General features: G+C 32.8%; 1 protein-coding gene across 3 annotated transcripts in view; it reads left to right on the top strand.

Moving 5' to 3' along the window:
* LOC127282118 (homeobox protein homothorax) overlaps positions 1–24,353 on the top strand; it is a 388,123-nt gene that overhangs the window by 209,754 nt on the left and 154,016 nt on the right. For 2 of the 3 annotated variants that reach the window (XM_051306201.1, XM_051306200.1), the window contains exon 9: positions 3,574–3,621. The exons of the other annotated variant lie outside the window; for it this stretch is intronic. In XM_051306201.1, coding sequence (XP_051162158.1) covers positions 3,574–3,621 — 48 coding nt within the window. The remainder of the gene's footprint in view (positions 1–3,573; positions 3,622–24,353) is intronic. 3 annotated transcript variants of the gene reach the window in all.

Raw genomic sequence — 24,353 nt, 5'->3', positions numbered from 1 at the left:
CACGATACTCCAATGCAAGTCTAATTATCGGTCGCTCAACTCTGTTTAATAAAAAGAATACCTGAGTCAAAATTTAGTCCCTCACTTAATTCTCTATCCTATTAACGTAATAAGTAAACTTCTATTGCATTTCCTCGATAGATTCTCTTTACATTCCCTTCAGTTGCATTAAATTCAATTTTTCAACTTTTTAATCAATGTTCATATGTAACAGTATTTTTATTTAGCAAAATTTCCATCACAGAAAGAAATGGTGTGCTGAATATAAATGTATAAAAATAAGGTTAGGTTTACTGCTTGTTCCAATCAATCAATGCTGGCGTTCTTCACATACATATGAAAGATTGGCAACTCCTTATAGCTAAAACACATAAACTGCATTATTAGTACTAGCAGAAATCCTAACCTTACTTTTATGTCTGTATACATCACACCAAAATGACAATATCACTTATAATTATGTCTGTGTCACTAATATTTTTTTCAGTGCTTAAAAAATAATTTTAAACACTGATGAAAAAAATTCCTAACACCCGTATGCCAGGAATTGACTAATTTGCCTGGTTACGAGAGGGACCCACTAGGCAATCTTGGTCAAAGTTGATTTCGACAATTAGTCGGAATGACTAGGGAAGCTTATCAGAATAACCAGGTATCTTAGTTACATTGGCTAGAATTACTTTTACTAAATAAACTTTAGCAAAATTGGCTATAGATACATGTCATATTAACCAAAAATCTTAGTTAATATAACTAGGAAACAAGGGGTCAATTCTACTAAATCGACTTTGACAATATTAACCAAGCTACATAACTGAATTGACTAGGATTCTTGGTTACGCTGACTAGATTTAAAGTTGCTATGTTTAATAGTCATTAATGCGAGGCAAATTTTTTTCAGTGAATAAATAGAATCGTTTTTAATCAAAAATACCTATTCACTTAACGATATTTTTATTTTACTGAATTCAGAATTTATAATTTACTAATCTCTTATTCAACCAAATTTTCATTAAATAAAATTGTTATTTTAAAGAAAAAGAAGTTGATACGAAATAAAACATTTTTAGCACTTGTCTCACTAAGCAGATTCCATATTTTCCTTAGATGGAGGGGATAAAGAGATTGTAAATTGCATTGCAACTAAATCTCATTAAATTCTCCTAGACTCGGTTAATTTCCTCGTATACTTTTATTAGCGAAGGTCAAAGCAATATTTCCTATTTTCTTCAGCATAATAATTTGTTTCTAAAATAACTAAAATATTTTCTTTCAATGGAAAAAAATTTAATTACCTTAAATTTTCCCAAATTGCATTGCTTGAATTATTATTAAAGATTTAATCGTTAAAATATAAAATAAACGAACTAAAAATGTTCGTTTCTCGTTACAGCTCGTTTTTTGTAGTATACATGCACCAAGTTATTATGTATTTCAAGTATATGAAATCAACAGCTGAGGTTGGCCAATAGTGTATTTCGAAAAATTTACTAATTAAAACGCATCATTTAACAGTAATCACTCTTAAGAGTGCTGTTGCGGCGTGTGCGAGGGCGTGTGTTTAGTTTAAGTCGAGGTTAATAAGGTCATTTCAGCGATCATTTCCACATAATTAGCAAATTAGTACCTGTGTTATCTGCTGCGTGACGACGCAACGACTCCACTATGTGACCGACACTGAGTATAGGATCAAGGATCTACTCTACGTATTGTCATCTCAAAAAGTCGATGCAACCTGAAGCTTTAGTGAATCCATGATTTAAATCATAGCCAAAAAAAGAAGGCTCCCAATAGGAAATGCCGACACTTAAAACAGGCGCAGTACTAAGCCGATGTCCAGCTCTACTTCAGACAAGCCTTGTTTTCAAGACTGGGGTTTTATAGAATTTTCGTTCCCTCAGTGATCAGACAAGCTTTAACCAATGCGGCAACAAGTATTGGCTCAGTGTTGAAAAAATTATTTATAATACCCATTTACATGTAAATAAATAAATAATTTACTTGATTTAAATGTAAATTATAAATTAAATTTATTTGCTTTTTAATATATTTTTTTAATTTTATATTATAAACAGTATCTCAAATGCGAAAACCAACACGGTCCAATATTAGCAAAGCTTTTACTGAGCCTTGGCAGACAATATTATACCGACTCTTGTGGTGTTAAGCGCGGCTAAATATCGGCAGCAAAGTATCGGACGCCATTAGTTGTCCAGTATTGTCAAAATTAAAAAAAATTTTAATTATAAATAATTATTAGTTAATTAAAACTATAATTAATTCATTATACATTTAAAATATAAGTTCTGACAGAAAGCGCAATTTTTTAAACATTTGAAAATTTTTAACGCTCGCGGGAACCGAACTCGCAACCTAACGCATCGAATTCTAACACGCTAACCGCACTACACTACGCGGATATGGGTATCTCATCAGAAAAGTGTTTTGATAAGCTGCATTTGAGGAACACCAGGTGGAAAAGTTCCCGGTAGTTACTACCGGCAGACATTACTGGGTCAATGTTGAGCCATATTGGCAGTCTTGGCATTTCGCTCTTGGGATGTTATGTATAATTTATTTTTTTGAATTAATTTATAATATATTATTTAAACAAATTTTCTTTTTTAATATATAGGGTAAGTGTACCAATTACGGTGCGTTCATAAAAAATAACTATTATTACTATTATATTTAATATAACTGTTGCAAAATGATTTAAAAAAATTATGTCAATGTTTTTTTGATACAATTATAAAGATGCACATTTAAACAATTATTAATTTAATTATTTGAGATGAAATTTTTTCCCGCAAACTAAATAGTCAATCATTTGAAAAGTATTATACATAGAGTTTACAAATAGGTAATCATACATCTGTATTTGCTTAAATTGCAATAAATTTTGCTTGTTATCATTACAAAGCGGATTATGTTACAAGAATATTTTTTATTACATGCATTACATTACTTTTTATCTAAATTAGAAACAAAAACTAAATTTGTTATCAGAATAAAACAAAGTTATTTGTTGTATGTTAAGATAGAATTGTTTTCGCCGAAAATACGTATCATGCTTTGAAATGAGTATAAACTCTAATTTTGTAGATGGCACGCTTTCTACTGCAAACTCGTCACTCTTTACTGTGCATATAGCTAGCACAGTTTGCACATTGTCTGCACCGGCAGATACAACCACATTTGGTTGAAATATATGCGCCTATATGTGTGCGTATGCACGAGGAAGGGTGAGCAACTCGTAATGGTCACCCGTAAAATATTTATCACGGAAATTAGTCGCACGATGATGTATGTTTGCGTTCGTTTGCAAAACGCGTCGCGTTATAGTTTCGGCGGATGTACATGCAAGCTGCCTTTGTGTATTTTCGAACCCCTTCCGCTTTCCTGCATCGAATTTTGGAATATTTTCAATACCTAGAGACAATTTCAATGAGATTGATTTTAACAATACCAATATTGTACTTATAGAAATGTTTTTCATTTCTCTCGTTGCTTACTAAATGAATTGATTGTTTGCAACATTCATTAAATTTGTTTTCTTTTTGTTTGTTACAGGTAAGTCGTCATTTCACTCACCGGAACCGAAGTTAATGTCACCCAACGGTGAGTACAGCCCTGGTTTTATTTTTCATTTTTTTTCGGAAATAACCCTAGTAGAAATTTGTCCTAGCTATTTTAAAGGAACTGCCTAGTCGCGCTGGAGTCTGTCTAGTTACTTGACTGACCAGCTAGCTAAAAACTCGAATGTCATGTCACGCTTTTTTCATCAAGTTATTATCCAGCCCAACTTGATAATTATTTATCAATAGGACTTTTGAAAAACTAGTCAAATTAATTCTTTTAAATATTTCGAAATTCATTTAAGGGGGGAACACCAGTTGTAACTCAAAAAATAATGCTTTTTACAAGAATATTTTCCAAAAGAACAATGAATCTTTTTAAAGAATACTATTTATTAGTTAAAAGTACATGTAAAAAGCTGTAATTTAAAAGAAAAAAAAAATTTTTTTAACAAAAACTTTTGGAGATATGAGCCATTGAAGTGGCGCCTTAAGAAAAAAGGCGAATTGCGGTGACCAGCATTCTGCAAGTATACTTCGTCTGAAATACAAAAATGAAATTGATTTACATTTATTATAAGATTATCTAGTTCGTGATCGAAGGATTTAAAAAAAAAAAAAATTTGACAAATTGGCGACCTGTCAAAGTCAAAAGTATGATTTTCGTTTAAAAAATACGGTCGATTTTCAGCTATATAAAAAAAAGTTTTGGATAAAAAAAAAAATCCTTCGATCACGAACTAGACTTATATGTGTAAATGAAGCACACTAAATTTTAAATAAATCGGTTTAATGGTATTCGAGTAATCGTGGTCACCGACTTGGAAAATGTCATTTTGAGAAAAACGCATTCAAAGTTTCAACTTACTTTTTTTTGTTCAGGAGAAATTTTGTTTCCAAGTTACAAAGAGTCATAGATTCCTGGACCATATAATAACTCTTCCGCAGTGGTTGCCGTTTCTAAATCATAGGAAAAGGCCATGTGTCGTTAGGGTCAGGTATGGCTGGCCACCTTGTATGAAGCCACGGGACGCGCCGCTGCAGTGTTCTGTATATCTCATTTATTTTTCACCGGATCAACTTTGAAATTTACAGACACATTTCTAAATATGTATACTTTAAGAAAATGCACAAAAAAAAATTCGATTTTTCGAAAGTTACAACTGGTGTTCCCCCCTTAATAATAAGATTTAATGTAGTAAACACGTTTATTTTATGTAATTAAAAAAAATATTCCAATTATCAACAAAAATTATTATAAGAAAATATATTGCACTAAATATAGTAATTCGTTATAAAAATGTAATTTTTCATTCACAATTAAACTGGATTTAAAAAAAAAATTTACATAAGTAAAACGATTGAAGCAACATCTTGACCTGAACTGTTAACAACACTGAAACAATTATAATTTTTATATTAATATGAATGTCATAACATAAACCTTAAAACACTTCTCGCAGTTTCAACGAAAAAATCTTGGGGCTACCGGGGAGCGAACACGGGTCCGCTGGGCGGGAACGAAAGAAACGCACGCTTTACGCAACTCGGCCGTTCTGATCAGTGATATTAGAATAAATGCTTGACGTATTTCACTGTACCTAATAATATTATGAATTTGTGCATATTATTTTTATTATTTTCTAGGCAAATAAACATTTTAGATGTTTATTTGATTTTAAATGATTTACTTATAATTTAATTTAAACATTAGACAATTATAAAAAACTAATTACTAATTTTTTTTATTTATTATCCTCAAAAATTATATGTAAAATTTTATAAATAAAATTATTTTAATAAATTAATAATTATTGATATAATATAATATTATTATTATTATTATTATTATTATTATTATTATTATTATTATATTATTATAATATACTCAAACAGAAAAATAATATTCTACTATATTTGTAAAATTTGTCTGAAAATAATAATAATTGTTTAATCATTTTTTTTTTAAAACTAAAAACACTTTTTATTCAAGGTAATATTATTTTCATAATAATTTAATTTATTGCAATTATTTTATTATAATTTAATAAATTTTATTATTTTAAAAAAGCGCGCGCTATTTTGTCTTGGGCCAATCAAGTGATTTCAACTAAATATAGGTTATGTTCGTTTCTGATTCATGACAGCTGGCAAACATTTACAACAAATAATATTTTGCAAGTGTATATTTATTGCAATAAGATAAGTTATGCAAAAAATATATATGTGGAACAATAATTTACAGTGATTTTCATAAAATGAATATTGATTTAGATGCTCTGGAAAGCAAAGTTCATTTTTTCTTAAATTCAATTTTTTCGACCACCGAGATATTTCGATACATTTTCATGTGTTTTGTATGCACTGTCTTTTTTTGAGAAAGGAATATTAATATTATTATTATTAATTTTTATAAACAAGTTGTAATTTTTTTAAATCAAGCAAGCGAAATGTCAATACACAAAATCCTAGCATAGCTGTCCAGTTACTAGACTTATTGAAGCGCCACCGCCATGACAAGGATATGAATTTAATTTCGAGCAGCACTGGACAGTGCCATTAAAAAAACTGGATAGCTTTGAGTCGTGGAATTATCAAGTTCAACTTGAATTTCTTTCAAAAAGCACTGATCAGTAACTTCACAGTTATTTATCAGTTCAGCTAGAATCAGCGTCCGCGAGAAAAACTGTCAAGTAACTTGAGTCAATCTAGTGCATCCACGACAAATTTCTACTAGGGAATTGAAACCTCCTTAGATAAAGACTTCAAATAGTATTTTCGTGGTTTACAATTAGTTTACTTTACAAAGAGGGGCTCTCTTTGTTATGCTTTTTGACATTTATGAACGAGACAAATCAAGAATAGAGCAATTGGTGGTACACGGCAAGTCAGTTATAGTGGGCGGTTGTTATGCAAAAATGAGAAATGTGAGAGCATTGTACAGCACCAAGAAGTGAAGAAAAAGTATATGGACATAAAGTCGCATAAACTAACAAAAAAATTCTTTAATTGAAAGGTAAAGAAGGTTTTAATAACAAGTTCAGACCATATCAAACATAAAAAATGTCAATTGAGCGTGTCAATGCAATAATCGGACGAGCGCTCAGACGCACACTCTAATGGTAGTCAGCTAGCAGTGGGATAGCCATTGTCCCTCACTGCTACCCGACTACCATCAGAGGGAATGGGAGCCTCAATTGGTAACTTCTGTACCTATGTTTGTGACGCGCGCGATCTGAAGAAAGGGACCTTAGAAGCAAAAAATTATAGGTTACGTTTTGAAATTTTGAAGTCAAAATACACAAAGACGTTCAACTCGTAATGCATTTTACTAATGATATTTAGGTCTTCATTGTATTATGAATCTACATTTATAGACGAATATCTCGCAACTCTTTATTTCAATTTTTTTCTTTCAATTTGTATATAAACATATACGCACATTTTATGTTAATTGATGCATGACTTTCTTAATTTTTATGCTTGAAACAATGTTTTTCATTTAATCTACAGTTTTCCGTATAAATAGAAATGGAAAATGAGAACCGGAAAGAGTTGCGTCACGATAAAAGTCGATGTCTCGGAAAAGTGGTAGGTTACTCACAGAAGAAGAGAAATTGTGGGTGAGGATTGTGTAGAGGAATACAATTTGAATAAGTAAGAAAGAACGCACCGATGGTTACGAGAATCACAAGAGACATCCAACTTCTTAACTGTTTGACGCTCATCCACTTGGCTGGATACGACATTAGCATCGAGAAGTGCCAGAAGTTAACGCAGCGTGTCATTTTGATGTCTCTTTAACCGGCCGCCCTCCGTTTCCTCTTATCTCGAATATAATAACGTAAATTACGCAAAACACAGCCACCACGTTACGTCACACGGACCGACAAGTATAGTTTCAATCACAGTCCCTGCCCTAGGATAAGTTCACCACACTTTTATAATTTTCTCTTTTAATGCTGACTAATTTCTTTCACTTAGAGTCTTCGGAATTAACTTTATCTTTATCCACAAGTGACTGGACACATTTGACATCTACCGTAACCCACTGATTTAATTAATTTTCAAAAATCTTATTCCCCTTTGAAGGGAAATACCATTACCAAAGGAAAATGCACCTTCATCGGCAGATAGAGAATAACTGTGAGGGATAATCGTGAGATGAAAAATGTGGTCTATATACAAGTGTAATATATAATTGTCAAACGCTGATCCACGTGCAATTTGAAGCTGGAAATTTTACTGCAAACAAAAAGTTGCTAGAATGCATTTAAAAGTTTCTAGCACGAATCTGTTGAGTGAGTTTGGTTAAAAATCCTCATAAAGGCATGAGGGGAAACTTACGAATTGGTAGTTGGATGCAATGATGTAGCGCAGTTGTAGAGGCGTTGGTGGCGCTGGGTTTCCACAGGCGTATCGATTCCTGGAAGCGAGGCAAGGAAACCAACCTCGTACCAGCGACAATCTCTCTCTCTCTCTCTCCCCCAACCCCGAGGCCCAACACGCAGCACCAGCGGCAGTACCACCCCCACCCTGATACTGTAACGCCCAACCCGTCTCTTTCTGCTCTCAACCTTACCCCACTCCACCCTTTCAAGCTAACTTTCCAGATATGAATTAACAGAGTTACGGAGCTTCTGTAGTGCTTCTAGCTGGTTCCCCTGTTGAGTTATGCAGTTTACTGATTCAAAAATGTTATTCGAGTCTTACACTTTGATTCAGGTGGTTGGAATTTTTCAGCTCTGAAAAGTTTAAAATTGACAGATTAATTTTTATCAATTCAGTTTTTGATTTTACCATAAAACCGCATTCGTCGCTTTTTAGTTGGATAATCCAACTAAAGATTATGACTTTTTGAATAACCACCAGATACGATAAAAATTGATTTCTGTATAGAGGGGCCTTGTTTTCAAAGGACCATATATGTTGTTTAATGATATGACACTGGAGTGCAGTAGGTTAGTGCAGGCACGCTGTTGTAAGGGGGAGGTGGTACCGGACTGAAGTACAAGAGGAGGGGGTGAGGTTGAGAATAGCAAGGGGTAGCGGTGAAGGGTATGGAGTATTAAATCATAGAGCTGAGCGCCTGCCGCCGGTTTACTGCCGGATAAAACGCAGTGACTGTTATGTTATGGACCACCTGTATGCCTCGACCCTGAACTCGAGCTGACTGAAATCTATATAGGGCAGAAAACAGCCTCCACTGTTTTCACACTGGGACCCCCTGTATGCACTCGTCTTCCTCGTTTCTCATAAACACTTTTCCTTGTCAACTAAAGTTTGTTAATTATTATTAAATATTTTTCTTCTGCAGATTACTTGATTGTTCTTTAAAAAGTCATTTTCAACGTATTAGTATTAATTTTATTTGAAGAATATTTTTTTATACAATGTATTGTAATAAAGTATTTATTTAAATAGCGTGCAGTTATTTGTGAGAGAAAAAAGGAAAGTACAATATCTATAGAGATATTAATGAAGGGATCGACCTTGAAAGTGAGTTTCCAGTTTCAGAGATCGATATGCCTGATAATGTTATAAATATACATGTATTATGTCCCTGAGATAGAGGTATACATAAGGCGAAGTATATTTATGGGTATATGTATTGTATATCAGTGGTACCATATCTGCCTTTGTACACCAAGTGGAGTCTTATCTCGGCCACTGCTACAGTGCCCGGAATTAATACAATAAAGACATTCTCAATGGGAATTAATCAAAAATCTACTATATACTTGAGCATTCCCGCTTTTATTCCCCCTGAAAACAGGCAGTGCGCCGTTGTCCCGTGACTGTATGAGGGTTTTTATTTTTTGCTAGTTGGTTACAGTATATATGTATTCCGCAGCAAATAGAGTTATGTTTTATTCTGGAATTGAATGCATTGCCTGACTCGTGACTCTTACTGACTTATACTGGATTGGCTGATTTGATAAGGTTGCGAGCGGTTATCGAGACATTTGAAACTTTTCTTATTTATATATAAAATATCAATTTTTTGAATCTGAATCAGTGCGCCAAGTACATATACCACATATTTTTATCAGTACAATTTCACTAATTCTGAGTGAGAGAGAATGACACACAGAGACAATGAATTGAATGAAGTTTACTCAAAAATTGAGGAAAACGGCTATACACATGGGCATTTTAATAATATTTAGAATTATTTTGTATGTTTATTTATATACCTACAGTTCTTAGAGATTGTTCAAAAAACAAACTAAATATTAAAACAGTTAAACTAAACTGTAGTATGCATTTGATCATAAAAAGATTTACTTTTCTGGCACTTTACTCTTGATTACTTCCACTCGCTGTCGAGTTGCTCCGCTCAGATTATTTAATCGGACAATGATTTTGGTCTAGTTGTAGTTGAATTTTTCTATTGGTAATAAATTAATAAATTTTTCATTTCAATAAAATATTTGAAAATTGTATTAAAATTAATTTTTGTTAATTTAATGTAGGTAATTCAAAAATAACTGATGAATTTGGAAATCTTTCTTTCAACGAATATCGTTTTCGTTTTACTCAACATTTGACTAAAATTTAAGCTTACATCTGTGGCTCTTTAAAATGAGTCTGAATAAATTTCTGTAGAGTCTATTTTAAACATTTCCTAATTTTATTTTAATCTAGATGAAATTTGCTTTACACTACAGTTGATGATAATTTCTTAAAATGACCATGTGTCTTTATTCATCTTTTTGATTCAAAATTAAAATTGTTTTCTCTGTGCAGTAATTAATTGTAACTATAATTTTGTTTAGCCTCGTTTTATTATTATTCGTTTAATGATGGTTAGGAAACTGAACGACATAGAGATGGAATGTGGAATAAGAAGCAGGACATTTTTGCGAATGAATTTAAATTTCAAAGGATGTGAAAGCATATTGAGAAAGAAAAAGTGAAAAATGTCGATGAATCACGCCACCGGGTCACAGTTCTGTGATTGGATCGAGTTTTGTTCGTCGCTCCCCATATTCGGCTCGTATGGCAACGACTGCCCCTGACAGTTATCCTCGTCTGTGGAATTGTCACCCCCTCCCTGATCTGTTCCCGTTTCGGTGTTATCAACCTTGCCTGAAAACGGCCATAAACATATCGAACATTCCTCTCTCTCTCTCTTTTACACACGCACACCCTTTCGTGCCGACCTGCCTCAACCAAAACGTTAGGCGAAACTGCGCCGTAAATAACTTTTTAAGTGTATCATCGCCGCTGTCGACCCTCACCCATTGCCATTTACCAAGCAACAACCCTCAAACTGCAATGTTAAGGCTATGAGTAATAAATAGTTATTACTTCGAGAGGAGAAAATTCAACAAACAACCCATAAGGAAATTGTCGCATCCGGATTTAAAGTGTGGAGGGCCTCATTTCATAAAATGAACTGCTAAATAACTTGGACAATGCTAATAATTCATTCGCAATCTTCTTTTTCTAATTAAAAGAAGATAGGACAAATTGTAAAGGAATATAAATAAAAATAGAAAAGTAAGGAAGGTTGGAATGGTTTCTTTTGGAGGGCGTCGGCGATAAGGGAAACGTAGGGCGTCGAGGTGCGGCGTCCGTCAAGCTTGAGCGGGGGTTGGATCCAACGAGTTTGCCAGCGCGTCAGTGACGTTTCTCCTATCCTTCTTCGCAGGGTAAAAAGGGACAAGCACAGGGTCAAGGAACGGCGCAGTCGCGAGTTTCGCCCCCCGCAAACTCCAAACAGTGGCAACCCCCCTCGCGAATGGCGACCCTCACAAACCAATCGTATTCCCGTTTTCATCCCTCTTTGAATCTTTTCCCTCTACCGTTCTTCTCACCCCAAAACTGCGTGCGCGCTTCGTTACAAACACTGTTACCTTTTTCGTTCCTTTCCTCATCTTCTTCCATTTCCTTCTTTTCATGAATTACAGCTGCGAAATCGCGCGTAAGTACTGTAACTGGAAATTAAAACATGGATACTCTCGATGCTACCTCCGGAATTGTTTATATCAGTTTCTAACGAAAACAAAATTTGGATTGAAGTAGATTGATAATGACACATGTTAAACAAACCTGACTGATTGTCAACCGCATTCTGACTCGATTAGAAAAATCGTCGTCTACTTGTTTGGAAACTTTACATTGGTCTCTATGGTATAGAGACAGCTTAACCGGTCAATCGGAGGGAAATTCTTGGTTCTTGAGAATAAACAGGAATACAGTTTATGGAGTGGTTTTTTCTGGGAGAAAGTCATGTGTGCGATGATATGAATAGCGGAAGGAAATATGTGGTTAGTACTCACTCGTCGCCTAATGGAAACGTTGCTGCATTGCTTACCATATTTTGGATCTTGATCGACGTGATCGAGTCGGTCAGCAGGTATACGATTTGCAATTATTGTCGGCGTTTTATCGACATTCACCTGTCACTGATAGATTCGTTGTGTGACTTAACGTGCAGGCGTGTTTCCAAATCTGTGACACATCCAAGGTATATACCTATATGTACATAAACATGTGCTTATAAACACCTACCTCATATCTCTTCTTGGTTGTCCATCTCAGTTATATAATTTTTCGTTTTAGGCTTGTATTTTAATTATACACGAACAAGATTCTTGTCGAAATATACAATTATTTAATTTCAATTAAATTATCAGTTCAGAAATAATAATTCATCATTATTTTTGAAAAATATTTTTTGTCCAATCAACGCGACACTCTGCTCATTTTTGTCTATTCGCTGACGTCACAAAACGTAGTTTTAAATATTAAGCATACTTGATTAATTTGTGTTAGAAATTAATTCAGTTATTTTATGTTATGAATTATTACTGGTTATTAATGTATTTTTTATTTTTGTAGTTTGCTTTTTTCTAACATGTATAAAAACGTGGATTTTATAATCTGTTTGTTTATCGTGTAATTGGATAAAAAACGGTACCACATAACCCAGTGGGCACACAGAAAAACCCTAGGCTCACTTTTATTCCAGCTCAAAATGAGCCAATGCTACGGGGCATAGAGCGTGGCGCCAACTACCTGGCTCATGTTTGTTGTACACTCAGAAAAAAATTCGTTTGAAACAACCAAATTTTGGTTAAATCAACAAAATAAATGCATTGATATACAGTTAACCAAAATTGGTTGCATAAACCAAACGTTTATTTAGCTCAATCAAATTTTTTCTTTGTTCAAAAAATTTATTAAAATAAACCAAACAGTTATTTAGATCAAATATATATGTATTTGAATTAAAAAAACTTTGTTTGAACTAACCAAAAAATTGGGTAAATATAAAAAAATGGTACATTTGGTTCAAACATATCTTTTTCTGAGTGTACTTCCAAATGATGCGAGTAGTATACGCTACTCATTTTGAGCTCAGTTTTTTCTGTGTGAGTATAGCATATACGTATCTTATAAATTTATTTTCCTTCATTAAGAATGCTGAGGAAATGATTTTAATTTTATTTGTTTGGTCTCAGTTAATTGACGCAACTTACTTAAGCTGTGAATTTATTAATTTTAAGTAAGTCTTGCTTCTCGTACTTCTGAAAGGCATTAAAAGCATCGCTTCTTGTAGATAAAACGTAGTTTCTGCCCGACCTCCCGATTCGAATCTATCTTGTCAATTTTCTCGCTCCTTCAAATACACTCTACTTGCACTTATAAGGTTTAAATGTATATCTGTGGGCGAGAATGGTGAAAGGGTGTGCACATCGCCATCGGACGAATATCGGAATCGGAGCTTCCGGGTGAGAAATAAAGAAAGCGGAATAGGACAAAACAGCTGACGCTATGGCTGCCGCTGTTTCCGCCCTTTCTTCTCTATTTCTCTTTTCTTCTCATACCCCCCACATCCCCCTGACGGTTTTGCCCCGAGGGATTTAAAAACAATTCGGTAAATTGCATCCTGGTTGGAACGAGCTGAGAATGCACTCCGCCGCAATATCGTGGTACAAAGCAGAAATACGTACGAGTTTCTTCAGTAAATAGTCCAGATAGGAAGGATTAAAGGAAAATGAGAGAGTTCTATTTTATTTTACTGAAAAATTATTTTGGTTCTTTGAAAGAAGGACGATAGTTTATTTATTAGAAATGTAGAATATATGTAACCAAGCCAGTATGAATAATAACATATATTTAATTAATTAAATGAAATTATATAATAAGGTTAAAAATCCAATAAGAGAGGATACCAGTGACTCAGCTAAAGTATCCCGCCCAGAAATTGAAACGTGGACCAGAGGAGCACTATCGAGTTTTCCCTTGTTTTGTGAGATTATAATTTATATTTTAAATGAACGCTTTTTCAATCAAAATTACGACATTTACTCTCGAGGAAAGTAAAGTTACGATGTTTATACACAAATTAAATTCTAATAAAAATAGATTATTTAAATTATTTTAAAGAAAAACGAAATCTCACGGACAAATTTTTATTTTATCCACGTCGAATAACTATGGGATCATACCCCAGTGGTGAGAGAAAATCTATTTTTGTCAAAAACTATATGTAGAAAAATAATTATAAAATTATAAGCATACAACGTTGTCACTAATTTCTACATTATCCGACGTGGATGAAATAAAAAAAAAATAAAAACATTTTTAAATTTAAATTAATTTCTGGACGTTAATATTTTTTTCAATAAACTATTCATACAAATTTAATCAATTAGAAATAAAATCAAAAGGATTTACTGCTGTGAATTTGAATTAAAATTAATTGAGTAAATTATTAGTAATTTAAATGTGTATTTTATTTTTATAGATAATTATATGAAGTAAGGCTTGAAATGATTTTTTTAAATGCAGTAGATTCTCCCTAAGTGCTACTATACAATACAAGTTTCTCATTGTTACAGAAAGGCGCTCTTATTTAAAATGTTTTTAATATAAGAAAATGTGTTTAGAAAATAATAAACAAAATTGCAACTGGTGAACTTATTGTTCTTATGTTAAGTTAAAATCTTTTTCAATCAGAATTAATTTTTAAGAATTATTTAAAAACTATTTCAAAGTGCGAATACTTTTAAAAAAGTTTTAACAAGCTAGTGTATATTTATTTATTATTATCATTGTTTACTAAACATTTTCTTAGATTAAAGATGTGTTGGGATCTTTGATTGGACTACTACTGTACTTTAAAACATTTATATATAGTTTGAAATAGTAAATACCTCGGTAAATACTAATATTTTAGAAAAGCTTATCAATTTTAACATTCAGAGTAAGGTGGGGCGAGACGAATTATTTGTGGATTATAACAGTACCTATCCTATAAATTTTGAAATCGTTTTGTACAAAATATAATTTTAAATGCTTAGTCTATTTAGATTTTCTTGAAACTAGAAAAACAGCTGAGGCGTTGGTCAGTATCCTATTTTATGCAAAGTATGACTATATTTTTTATGAAAAATAGAAATTAATCGTTCTCACAATAGTATAATAGTGTGAAAATTGAAATTGTCAGTAATAACTACATGTTTGGAATTAAAAAACGTGTCACTGTAAACATAAGTTTATCTGTGAGAAATATGTGGCACAAAAATTAAGGTTATTGCTTGAAAATTTGAGACTTTTGCCACTCCGGAAATAGAAATGGAAACAGTCTTCTATTCTAAGAAAATATATGATTCAACTCTTGGACAAAACATAACATGCCCTTCACGTTTAGTATTCTCTATTTTGCAACTAATGTTATTCTACACACTTCCTGTTCTCATTATGCATATCCGTTTCTATTGACTTTCAGTACTATTGCAATAGAAAATGTTTTTCACCCGGAAACATTGTCAATCTTCTGACAATAATGACGGCTTTTCCCGTCAAGGTTTTGAATGCAGGACTGTTATTAAGTTAAAAAGAAGTAAATAGAGAATTGAATGCTTGATGCGAGGCGTGTGATTCTAAAGCGGCGGAGAACCCTTTGAGTATCGCGTTTTAACGGCGCTGCCCGTGGTGCATAAATTAATCCAGAAGCTCGATATCGTTTAATTCGCCGCTGCAGTGACGTGTTCTATAATGCATATAGTTGACTGTACGTCCCCTTTCTGTCTCTACCTTTTCTTCCGCCCCACCCCTACAACGCACCGTTTTATGCAGACCAAGTGTTGCAGCACCTTCGTATACCTACTCTTTTTATGACCCAATTGTAGTATTAATTTCTTCTGACGATCCGGACAGCCCAATAGGGTCGGTCTTTATTGCAAAGCGACAAGTGAACCTGTTTGTATTCATTCCTGTCAATCTGAAAATTTTATGCGAGCAATATAGAAGGTCTGTCACTTCTGATAGGTAGAGTAATAATTGTAATTAGCTATAAGGTTCTTTAAAATTATCTCATGTACAACACAATTTTTTAACATCGAAAATTATTATTGTTCATGGAAAGGAAAGTTTGACAACACACTTTGCCTGTTATGTCATTCTTCCGTTTGCAAACAAGGGCAATAATAACTTTAGTACCTATAATATTATACAATTTTCTTTTAATAAAATTTCTTTTTAAATCTCTTCTTTTAACCTTAAAATTTTCTTCATTTCTTTGTTCTTAAATTTCAGAAAATATGTTTCTAAACTTTTTTTCTTTTTTATAAAATTATTTAATTTTTAATTATTTCTCACTGAAAAAAGAAAGCTAGTTTGTAATAATTTCTATTGTAAATTTTCTTTTTTGTTCATTCAATTAAAAAAAACTTTTTGTTTCATAGCTTGTGCAATTGTTTAAATAAAAATATTTTTTAAACTAGCTTTTTTATGATTCTTTTACTAATGCACAATGTATTATGAATGTAAAGTATAAGTGAAAAAAATTTAGTAACATTTAAGGAAATATTACAAAGTTGACAAAATCGTCTTGTGTTTTTTTGTCACCATACTCGTGTCCCAAAGTGATCAGTTGTGATTGTGTGACATAATTTAAGATTAATAGAATCGTTCAACTTGTTTCCTAACGATTTTATTCCCAACATTCTCATAGTCTGAAAATATATTATATTTTTCATATTCCTCTTTTTCACTTTTTGAGTGCTTTTTTTCTTTGTGGATCAATACACCGTAGTAAAGCCGGTACACCGCAGTAAATGTAATTGTTGTTCGATTTCTTCCGTCTTAATTGCTCCTCCGGCGCTTAACGACGTAATTACGGAATAAAAACGACCACTCAGTGCACTACGCGAGCCTACACAACTCTCCGGCATCGTTTCTTCACATTATGTTTCTTTCTCTGCTTCTTATCATTCTCTTTTTATTTTGCGCGCCACCTTGACGTGATTCTGCACGGTAAGTGCACTGCGTGCATCGAAACTCCCAAGCCTGCGTCCCTCCTGCAGTTAAGCGCGAAAAGGCCTATAGTTAAGTTCAGTTCACAAATCGGCCGTCAAGGGCGCCTACTTACTCACGGCTTCGGAGACTACTTAAACGTTCCTCAACAGTTGGCAGCACTGGTAAGATCAACATCAAGTGGAGCCTCTGTCCGAGCATATTTTTGCTCCCTTTTTAAATGGGATGTTAATAGATGAAACTAATAGAATTATAAAAAGCATTTTAAAGTTCTTTAGCCATTAAATTTGCACAGAAAATTAAAAGCCATTAAAATAAGCTGCAACGCTTATTATTTTAATCCAGTTTGGTATTAAAATAAGCAAAATTGGATTAAAATAATAAGCGTTGCAGCTTATTTTAATACGTTATAATTTTCTGTGTGACGTTTGAAATTTGTTAATCATATCCATGCAAAGAAATGATAGGGTTCGTTTTATTCCACTTTTTAAATCCTCGAAAATCTAATGAAAAACTTTTTCTTGAAGAAAAAACATTTAAAAGTAAGAAATTTCCCTTCAAGTCACTGATTAGGAAATCTGTTTAGAATCGAAGTAAAAATTATTCAGTTTCATTTGGATATGGAATTTATTGAAATTCAAGTGGCTTGGACTAATGTTTCCGGTGTGCGGATGTAAAAATGTTATTAATTTAGTATAATCGTATTTTATACATTTTTATGGGCAGTTTGTATTCTACATATAGTGAACGGTTTGCACAAATCGACAGCACTCTCTCATTTCTCGTTTTTCTCCATTCTCTTTTTCTAGTGCTTTTTCCCAGGCCGCTTCGCTCTTGCACTCTTTGGAATATAAACAGTGCATTTGCATGTTTTCCAGATTTAATTAGCAGTGATGTGATTATTAATTGGCAAAGCAAATTTTACCCAAAAAAAGAGGGAGGATACTGTGAGTCTGATAGCCGATACGAATTTGGCGTGTGTTTACGATAAATTTTCGTTCGCAAATAACTAGCTGATATCGTCGGGTTCAATTTTAACGAGAATTCGAAACGATCGCGTGGAAATATTCCGTGTAGAAAAAATGCTATTAGGAGCTGACCAGGCTCCAATCAGGGATATGGCCGCTAAATCTCGACAGGGTCATATAAAAACAATCTAATTTCATTTAATTTAATACCTACACAATTAGAAATATCAATTTATACTCCTTTGTATCACAATTTAACTATATTTTACTTAACAAAAAGAATTTGTCTTTTCTCTTTTATGCAAGTATAATTTTTGTAAAGATACAAATGTATCAATAAATACTTTCTTAATCAAGAGAGGAGCTCCTCGTAAGCAATGTCTAGAAGCATCAACTAACTAAAACTTATTTAAATTAATTATAAGTAATTAAATTCGAGTAATTCAGATGTATATGTTTTGTCCTCATATGAAGAAAAAAAATTAAATGTGTTTGTTTAAAATGTAAAAGCGATAAATACAGTATGCATTGAATTGACACCGGATAATTAAAAATAAATAAATTTTTTGATGACTCTTTTATATTTGTTTTAATATCAGATAATACACGGAAAAAAAATTTTATTTGATTTAAATAATCTGTTACTTGACAGCTATCAAATAAATATTTATTTGTATTAAATAATTATTATTTGAGTCAATTAATTGGTATTTATTGTTTCAAACATATATAAATTATTGGTTTAAATACAATTTATTTCATTCAAATAAAAATTGATTGATTCAAGTAAATATTTATTTGTTAATAGTCAAGTAAACAAGTATTTGAATCAAATAAATTTTTTTTCAGTGTAAGCTAGTCAATGCAAGTAAATGTTATTTTTAGGTTATTCTCCACAGAGGGTACCCACACAACAAAAAGATATCCCACGAAATGAAAGGATATCCAAATTTCCATCCCTTGGGTGCTGTATATCCCAGGGATATCTTATAGGGATTTCCCGCAGTATCTGAGACGGGATATCTCACATTGGATATCTCATAATACTTTTTTATTAAATTCTCTTTCCATCAAATATATAAATATAGCTTTACATTGCAATAAATGATTTGCATTAAGTATTTTTGGAACATGCACAACAATATATATCCCACACGGGAAATCTCATGGATATGCCGTGGGATGTCGCGCAGGACGGAAATTTGGATATCCCGTGTACACTGTAAAAAAATTTGGGAGTTAACATTACTGGGAGTTGGGAGTTAATTATTAAATTAAATCCTTACAACCAACTCCCTAGGCATAAAATTGACTCGTAAAGCATTAACTCCCTTCGCATCAACTCCAAAAGGGTGGGACTTTTATAGCATCCCCTCTGGAGTTGAAATTCAACTCCTTTTTTTTACAGTGTAGGATATCCATGCGATATCCCGTGTAGAAACTTATCTTGGAAGTGCATGAGAAACTGTCCAGTTGTGCTAGATTCAACCTAGCATCTAGATGGTAAAACTGGACAGGCTTGAACGTGGGATGTAACGCTAGCAACGTCAAGATTTTGTATAGGTCTTCTGTCTAGTCCTTGTCTAGTAAAATAAAGTGATTCTAGCCAGTTCCACGATAATAAAAAAAAACAGTTTCTGCCTACATAGAATATAATTGATATTTGTAAATATAAAAGAATATTTTTCAATCTTACTCTTTCGTTTTTTTAACATAAATTATATTACAAAAGTATTTTTTAATAACACAATTCCTCTTACAATTATTTTTAAAATTAATTGTAATACATTTTGTTAAATTGGATTTTTTCTTTAAAACAGAAACACATTCACTACAAAAATCGTACTTGTATATTGATAACTAATTAAATATATTCTTGCAATCACAAAAAATTCACTCAAAATTGTCAAGTTTTATTCTTTATTATATAAAGATTGCATATTTTGAGAGACAACCTCTGAGACTATGAATATGACACATATCGCATGTTCTTTTTCTAATAAATGTTTGTTTTATGCTGCATATTTTAACCTGCACACTGACACTGTTCAAAAATGCAAAAATATGGAAACTGATCACTAGATTTATAAATTTGATTTTTTCTTCACAACAAAACAAATTACAATAATAAACCTTTGGTTTTCTTTTACCGTGCACTATGTCAAGTACTGATTTCGTCTGCTAGATTAACGGATTCGCAGTGCCACCTTCTCTACGACATATTGTACTTTAATTCTTCAGTCAGGATCCTAGACAGAGCCTGGCTAATTCCTAGACAACCTACTATACGAACTTGTACTGAATTTTAAAATCAGTGTCCTAGACAAATTTTAGCCAAATTCTAGACAAGCATTTATATCGAAGAAAATAAAGGGAAAACTGTACATTTACTTTTCGGGGCCAGGACAGTTTTTTCAGAATAAATTTCCACGACAAATACTACGTCTATTTCTAGGAAGGCCACGATAAATTTCTACACGGGATCCTCAAGATATCCCTGGGGAATCCATATTTCCATCCCGTGGGATATCCCATGGCTAACTCAGGGATATCGCGGGATGAAATTGGGATATCCCATGCTGTGAGGGTACAATTCCATGTCCCTTGTGCTTTTTTAAGTCGTTTACGAAACAAAAATAAATATTGTTAGCAATATACAATAATAAAATAATTATTGGTAAAATTTTTATATTATAAGTTTTGAGTTTGTAGAATTCATAAAAAAATTCTTTGATAAAAAAATTAATTTTTTTATAACACATGATGATCGCCCAGTAATTACAGAGTCTTAATAGAATTATGATTCTTGGACATTAAAAAGTCAAACCAAGTCAACCATAAGTAAAGTTTTTGCATCATTTAAAAAACAAATTGTTATAAAAAAAAAAAAAATTTTGAAATTTTTTTTCACAGTAAGTTCATTTAAAAGAGTCATTCATTGATTACTAAAAAAATTGCCACTAATTTCTAGCAAACGAAATTTGAGTTATTAATTTTTTTTAAAAAATGATGCAAAAATTTGTTATTATAAAAAAAGGTTATAAAAATTTTTAATTTTGATAAACGGTTCAAAGTGTTTTTTAAGTTCGTTCTGAGCTACAGATTTCCACAACTGCTTTTATTTTTCCAAAAATCTAAAAAAATATTACTCATAGTTGACATGGTTTAACTCTAAATTAATTTTGAATGTATAGACCTTATGATATATTTAATATATTATTACTCGCGAAGATTTTTAAGGTTGATTATTACGAATCCGATATCAACTTTTCAAATTTCAATATAACATTAGGCAATATTTAAAAAACTGACATAGGCTCGTCAGGCATGTTGCATTCACTATTTTAAATTTTGTAGATTTGACTCAAGATTCGTAATTATATAGCCATTCTATAAACCCTTAGATAACAAGTTCTGAGTCTTTTTATTCATTGTTTCTTAAATTAAACAAATATAGATTAAAAATTATTTTTCAATTAATAATTTGCATGAGAACTATAAATATAATTTTACATTATAAGTATTTTCTTATATATTATTTATTATTAGAATATTTTTTCGTAAAATTTTGTTCACTTGAGTATGTTTCGTAAATTTTGTAATTCTAATTCTTTTAAAATCATTTAGTAAAATTAGTATATTGGATTTCCTCGTTTATTTCTATCGGATTCGTACTGCGAGTTTTGATTAATTTATCAGTAAAAATTTACCGCGTAAATTACTGTTGAATTATGTTCGGCAGCGTACAATGCAGACTTTCAGAGGATAACTAACGATTTCCGCAGGCAATAATTATAAACTTGATTATACTGAATGCAAATTCGCTAATTAAAAAATATTTCTAATTAATTAATTATGAAAGAGAATCGTGTTAGTTTCTAGGAATCATCGCTCACACCCATCGATGAACAACTTGTTGAAAACAGAACAAAACAAAAAAGAGGTGAATAGTTTGAAGAAATGAGTTAGGAGGAATCTGCCGGGAATTTCGAGGACAATAATTAGCTGGGAATCACGAAAAGAGCAATGTCCGATGAGCATGTGGAATTGTCGAGTGTGGGGAGAGCGATCGACGAGAATTTGCGCAAAAGTCCACCGTTGCTCGCTGGTACGGAAAGGGTAATTCGGAGTACGTGGTCCCCGGGTCTCGAGGGGTCACAGGTCGTAGGCAGATTGCCAGAAACAGAAGAACACGGCCTCGTTTCAAGGAAGGTTGGGTCGAGTACAGACGATTCGGCATTGTAGCGCTAATTAAACCTCGCGGTGCGCGTGTCTCCAGTCACGACATTTCGATGTCACTGCTCTGATTTCTACGCGCTCTTTACTTCAAATCACATTTACTCCATTGCAACTATAAAGCGGATATGAGAAATTCATTCGACTGGATTAGTTAATGAATTGTACGTTAGATTTTGTGCTCAGATACGTATTCGATAAAAATCCTACGAATGTGAAAAAGGAGTATAAACTTTAGGACGTCCGGATAGGGTGAAAAAAGTGTTAATTGTCGAATTTGCGTTTTATGGAGGAAGTTGGCACGACCATTACTTCAAGTTTCGTTCACAGCTGTCGCCTCTGAATTATAAGTTAGCACCTAATGCCTATAGTCTGATATTATCTCGCGTTGAATGTTTCCGTTCCCAATGACTTTGACACCCTTCACGCACTCTTACCAATCTAATCGCGACATAAACGCCAAAAAATGCCCCCTTACATTGTTAACCCATCGCAAAAGATTTACCTTAATTTCCTACTCATTAACATCTTTAGTGACAGCTCATGACTACTACTTTTTCTTATTTTCTTCTAAAATTATTATTTAGTCCATTTATTACTGATGGTTAAAAGAAAATTATCATTTGCAATAAGTCATCGATAGCAATGCAATGAACTTTGCAGTTGAATTTTATTGCATCTGTTATTGAAGTATAAATAGAGATCGCGCTTCAAGTCTCCACAAGGCTCTATGCCTGAGGAAGCAAGACTCGAATATCGCATCCCTGCTGCTTATAATTAATTACTATGCCACGCTCAGTGAGTCGTCGGTTTACTCGACAGGTAGGATGTTCCTGTTGGTAGCGTAAACTGCAACACGTTTACCTATCGAATTTCTAACCGTCCGATCTGGAAATTGCATCATAGATTATAATCACTTAATGCCACTGACTGTAGTCACGTTTTCGTACTGCTCCACATTTTAATATGTCGAGCCAATGAAGATAAGATACATTTGTCTTTTAAACCTCTTTGAAAATCCTCGTAGCTCCCCCTTTGGAATAATCGGTGTTCTGAAAATTAGATTTCTAGACGGAAAATAAATGACATATTGGTGACATGTAAGTGTAAGGAGAAATGGTGAGGGAGAAATGTCGTTATTAAGATTCTAGACAAGAGTTGGGGGAAGAGAAAGGTGAAATGCTGTTGTAGTGAAAGAGAGAAGGAAGAGCTCATATACAGACAGAAGGAGAGCAGGTGCAAACTTGGCTTGTCAGGAAGTCGCTTACAGCTCGAGGACAAAAGCTTCCCCAGGGACTCGTGTGCTCCGACTCATAGAAGAAGGGGGAGGGTGGAGATGGTCTAGATGGAAGAAGATGGTGGTTGTAGAGCCACCAAGACGAAGAAGGGTGGTACGAGCCTAACTGTGAAATAACAGGGTTCCTCCACCCTCGCCAAGAGAAGATGCGAGCTCATACGTCACTTCCTTAGAGCGAGGGTTGCGGGCCCGAGGGCGAAAAGCAGGTTATATTGATTTATTTATACCGAGCAGCCAACTTTCCACTGATGGGGTTATTGGGAAAATACCTTTAAGGTCGCACTACACTTACTCCTCAGAAATAACTTTTTATAAGATGTACATTAAATTGCCGCTTCCATTTATTTCGTCAAGAAATTTACATACCTACCATTGCTCACTATCAAATTATAGAGACAAATTAAAGACTTGCTGACCAATACAGTTTGTATCATAAAAATAAAAATGCATACAAATAAATTACGTATTACGTATAGGTTTAACTCACACGTAATTTATAAATAGACAACAAACATAACGGAATAGAGCGCATGCGTTCTTTACAATTTAATATCCAAATTAAATAATTAAGTACATGCATAAAATATAATAAGATATTCACGAATCATACTAAATGTCCGATTCCACCTCAGTTTATCACACTATTTTTTTGTCTAAATGGGATTTAGCCTTTTGTGAATGAATATGGATGTCTGAACCATATAATTTTTTTAAAATAATGCATTACTTTAGAGGCGATATATAACTGCACCAAATATTTTTCACAATTTTAAAAATTATTAAATACATGGCATTTTGAAAAGTTTTGTAAAAATTTTGTAAGATATGTAACTTTGGTTTATTTAATTAACTGATTTTATAAATTTTCGAAAAAGGAAGTTTTTCGTTTTAACTTTTAAGAATATTATTGTTAATTACCCGAAAATTTAAATTGTTTTTTTTTAATATCATCGAGTACTTTTAGAAAATAATGTTATACTGAAGAGGACTCAAGCAAGT

Source organism: Leptopilina boulardi, unplaced genomic scaffold (assembly GCF_019393585.1).
Source record: "Leptopilina boulardi isolate dan_hultmark-lab unplaced genomic scaffold, ZJU_Lbou_2.1 LbouV2_280, whole genome shotgun sequence".
Lineage (NCBI taxonomy): Eukaryota > Metazoa > Arthropoda > Insecta > Hymenoptera > Figitidae > Leptopilina > Leptopilina boulardi.
The sequence above is the reverse complement of the archived record's forward strand: the minus strand, read 5'-3'. Positions and strand labels throughout refer to the sequence as shown.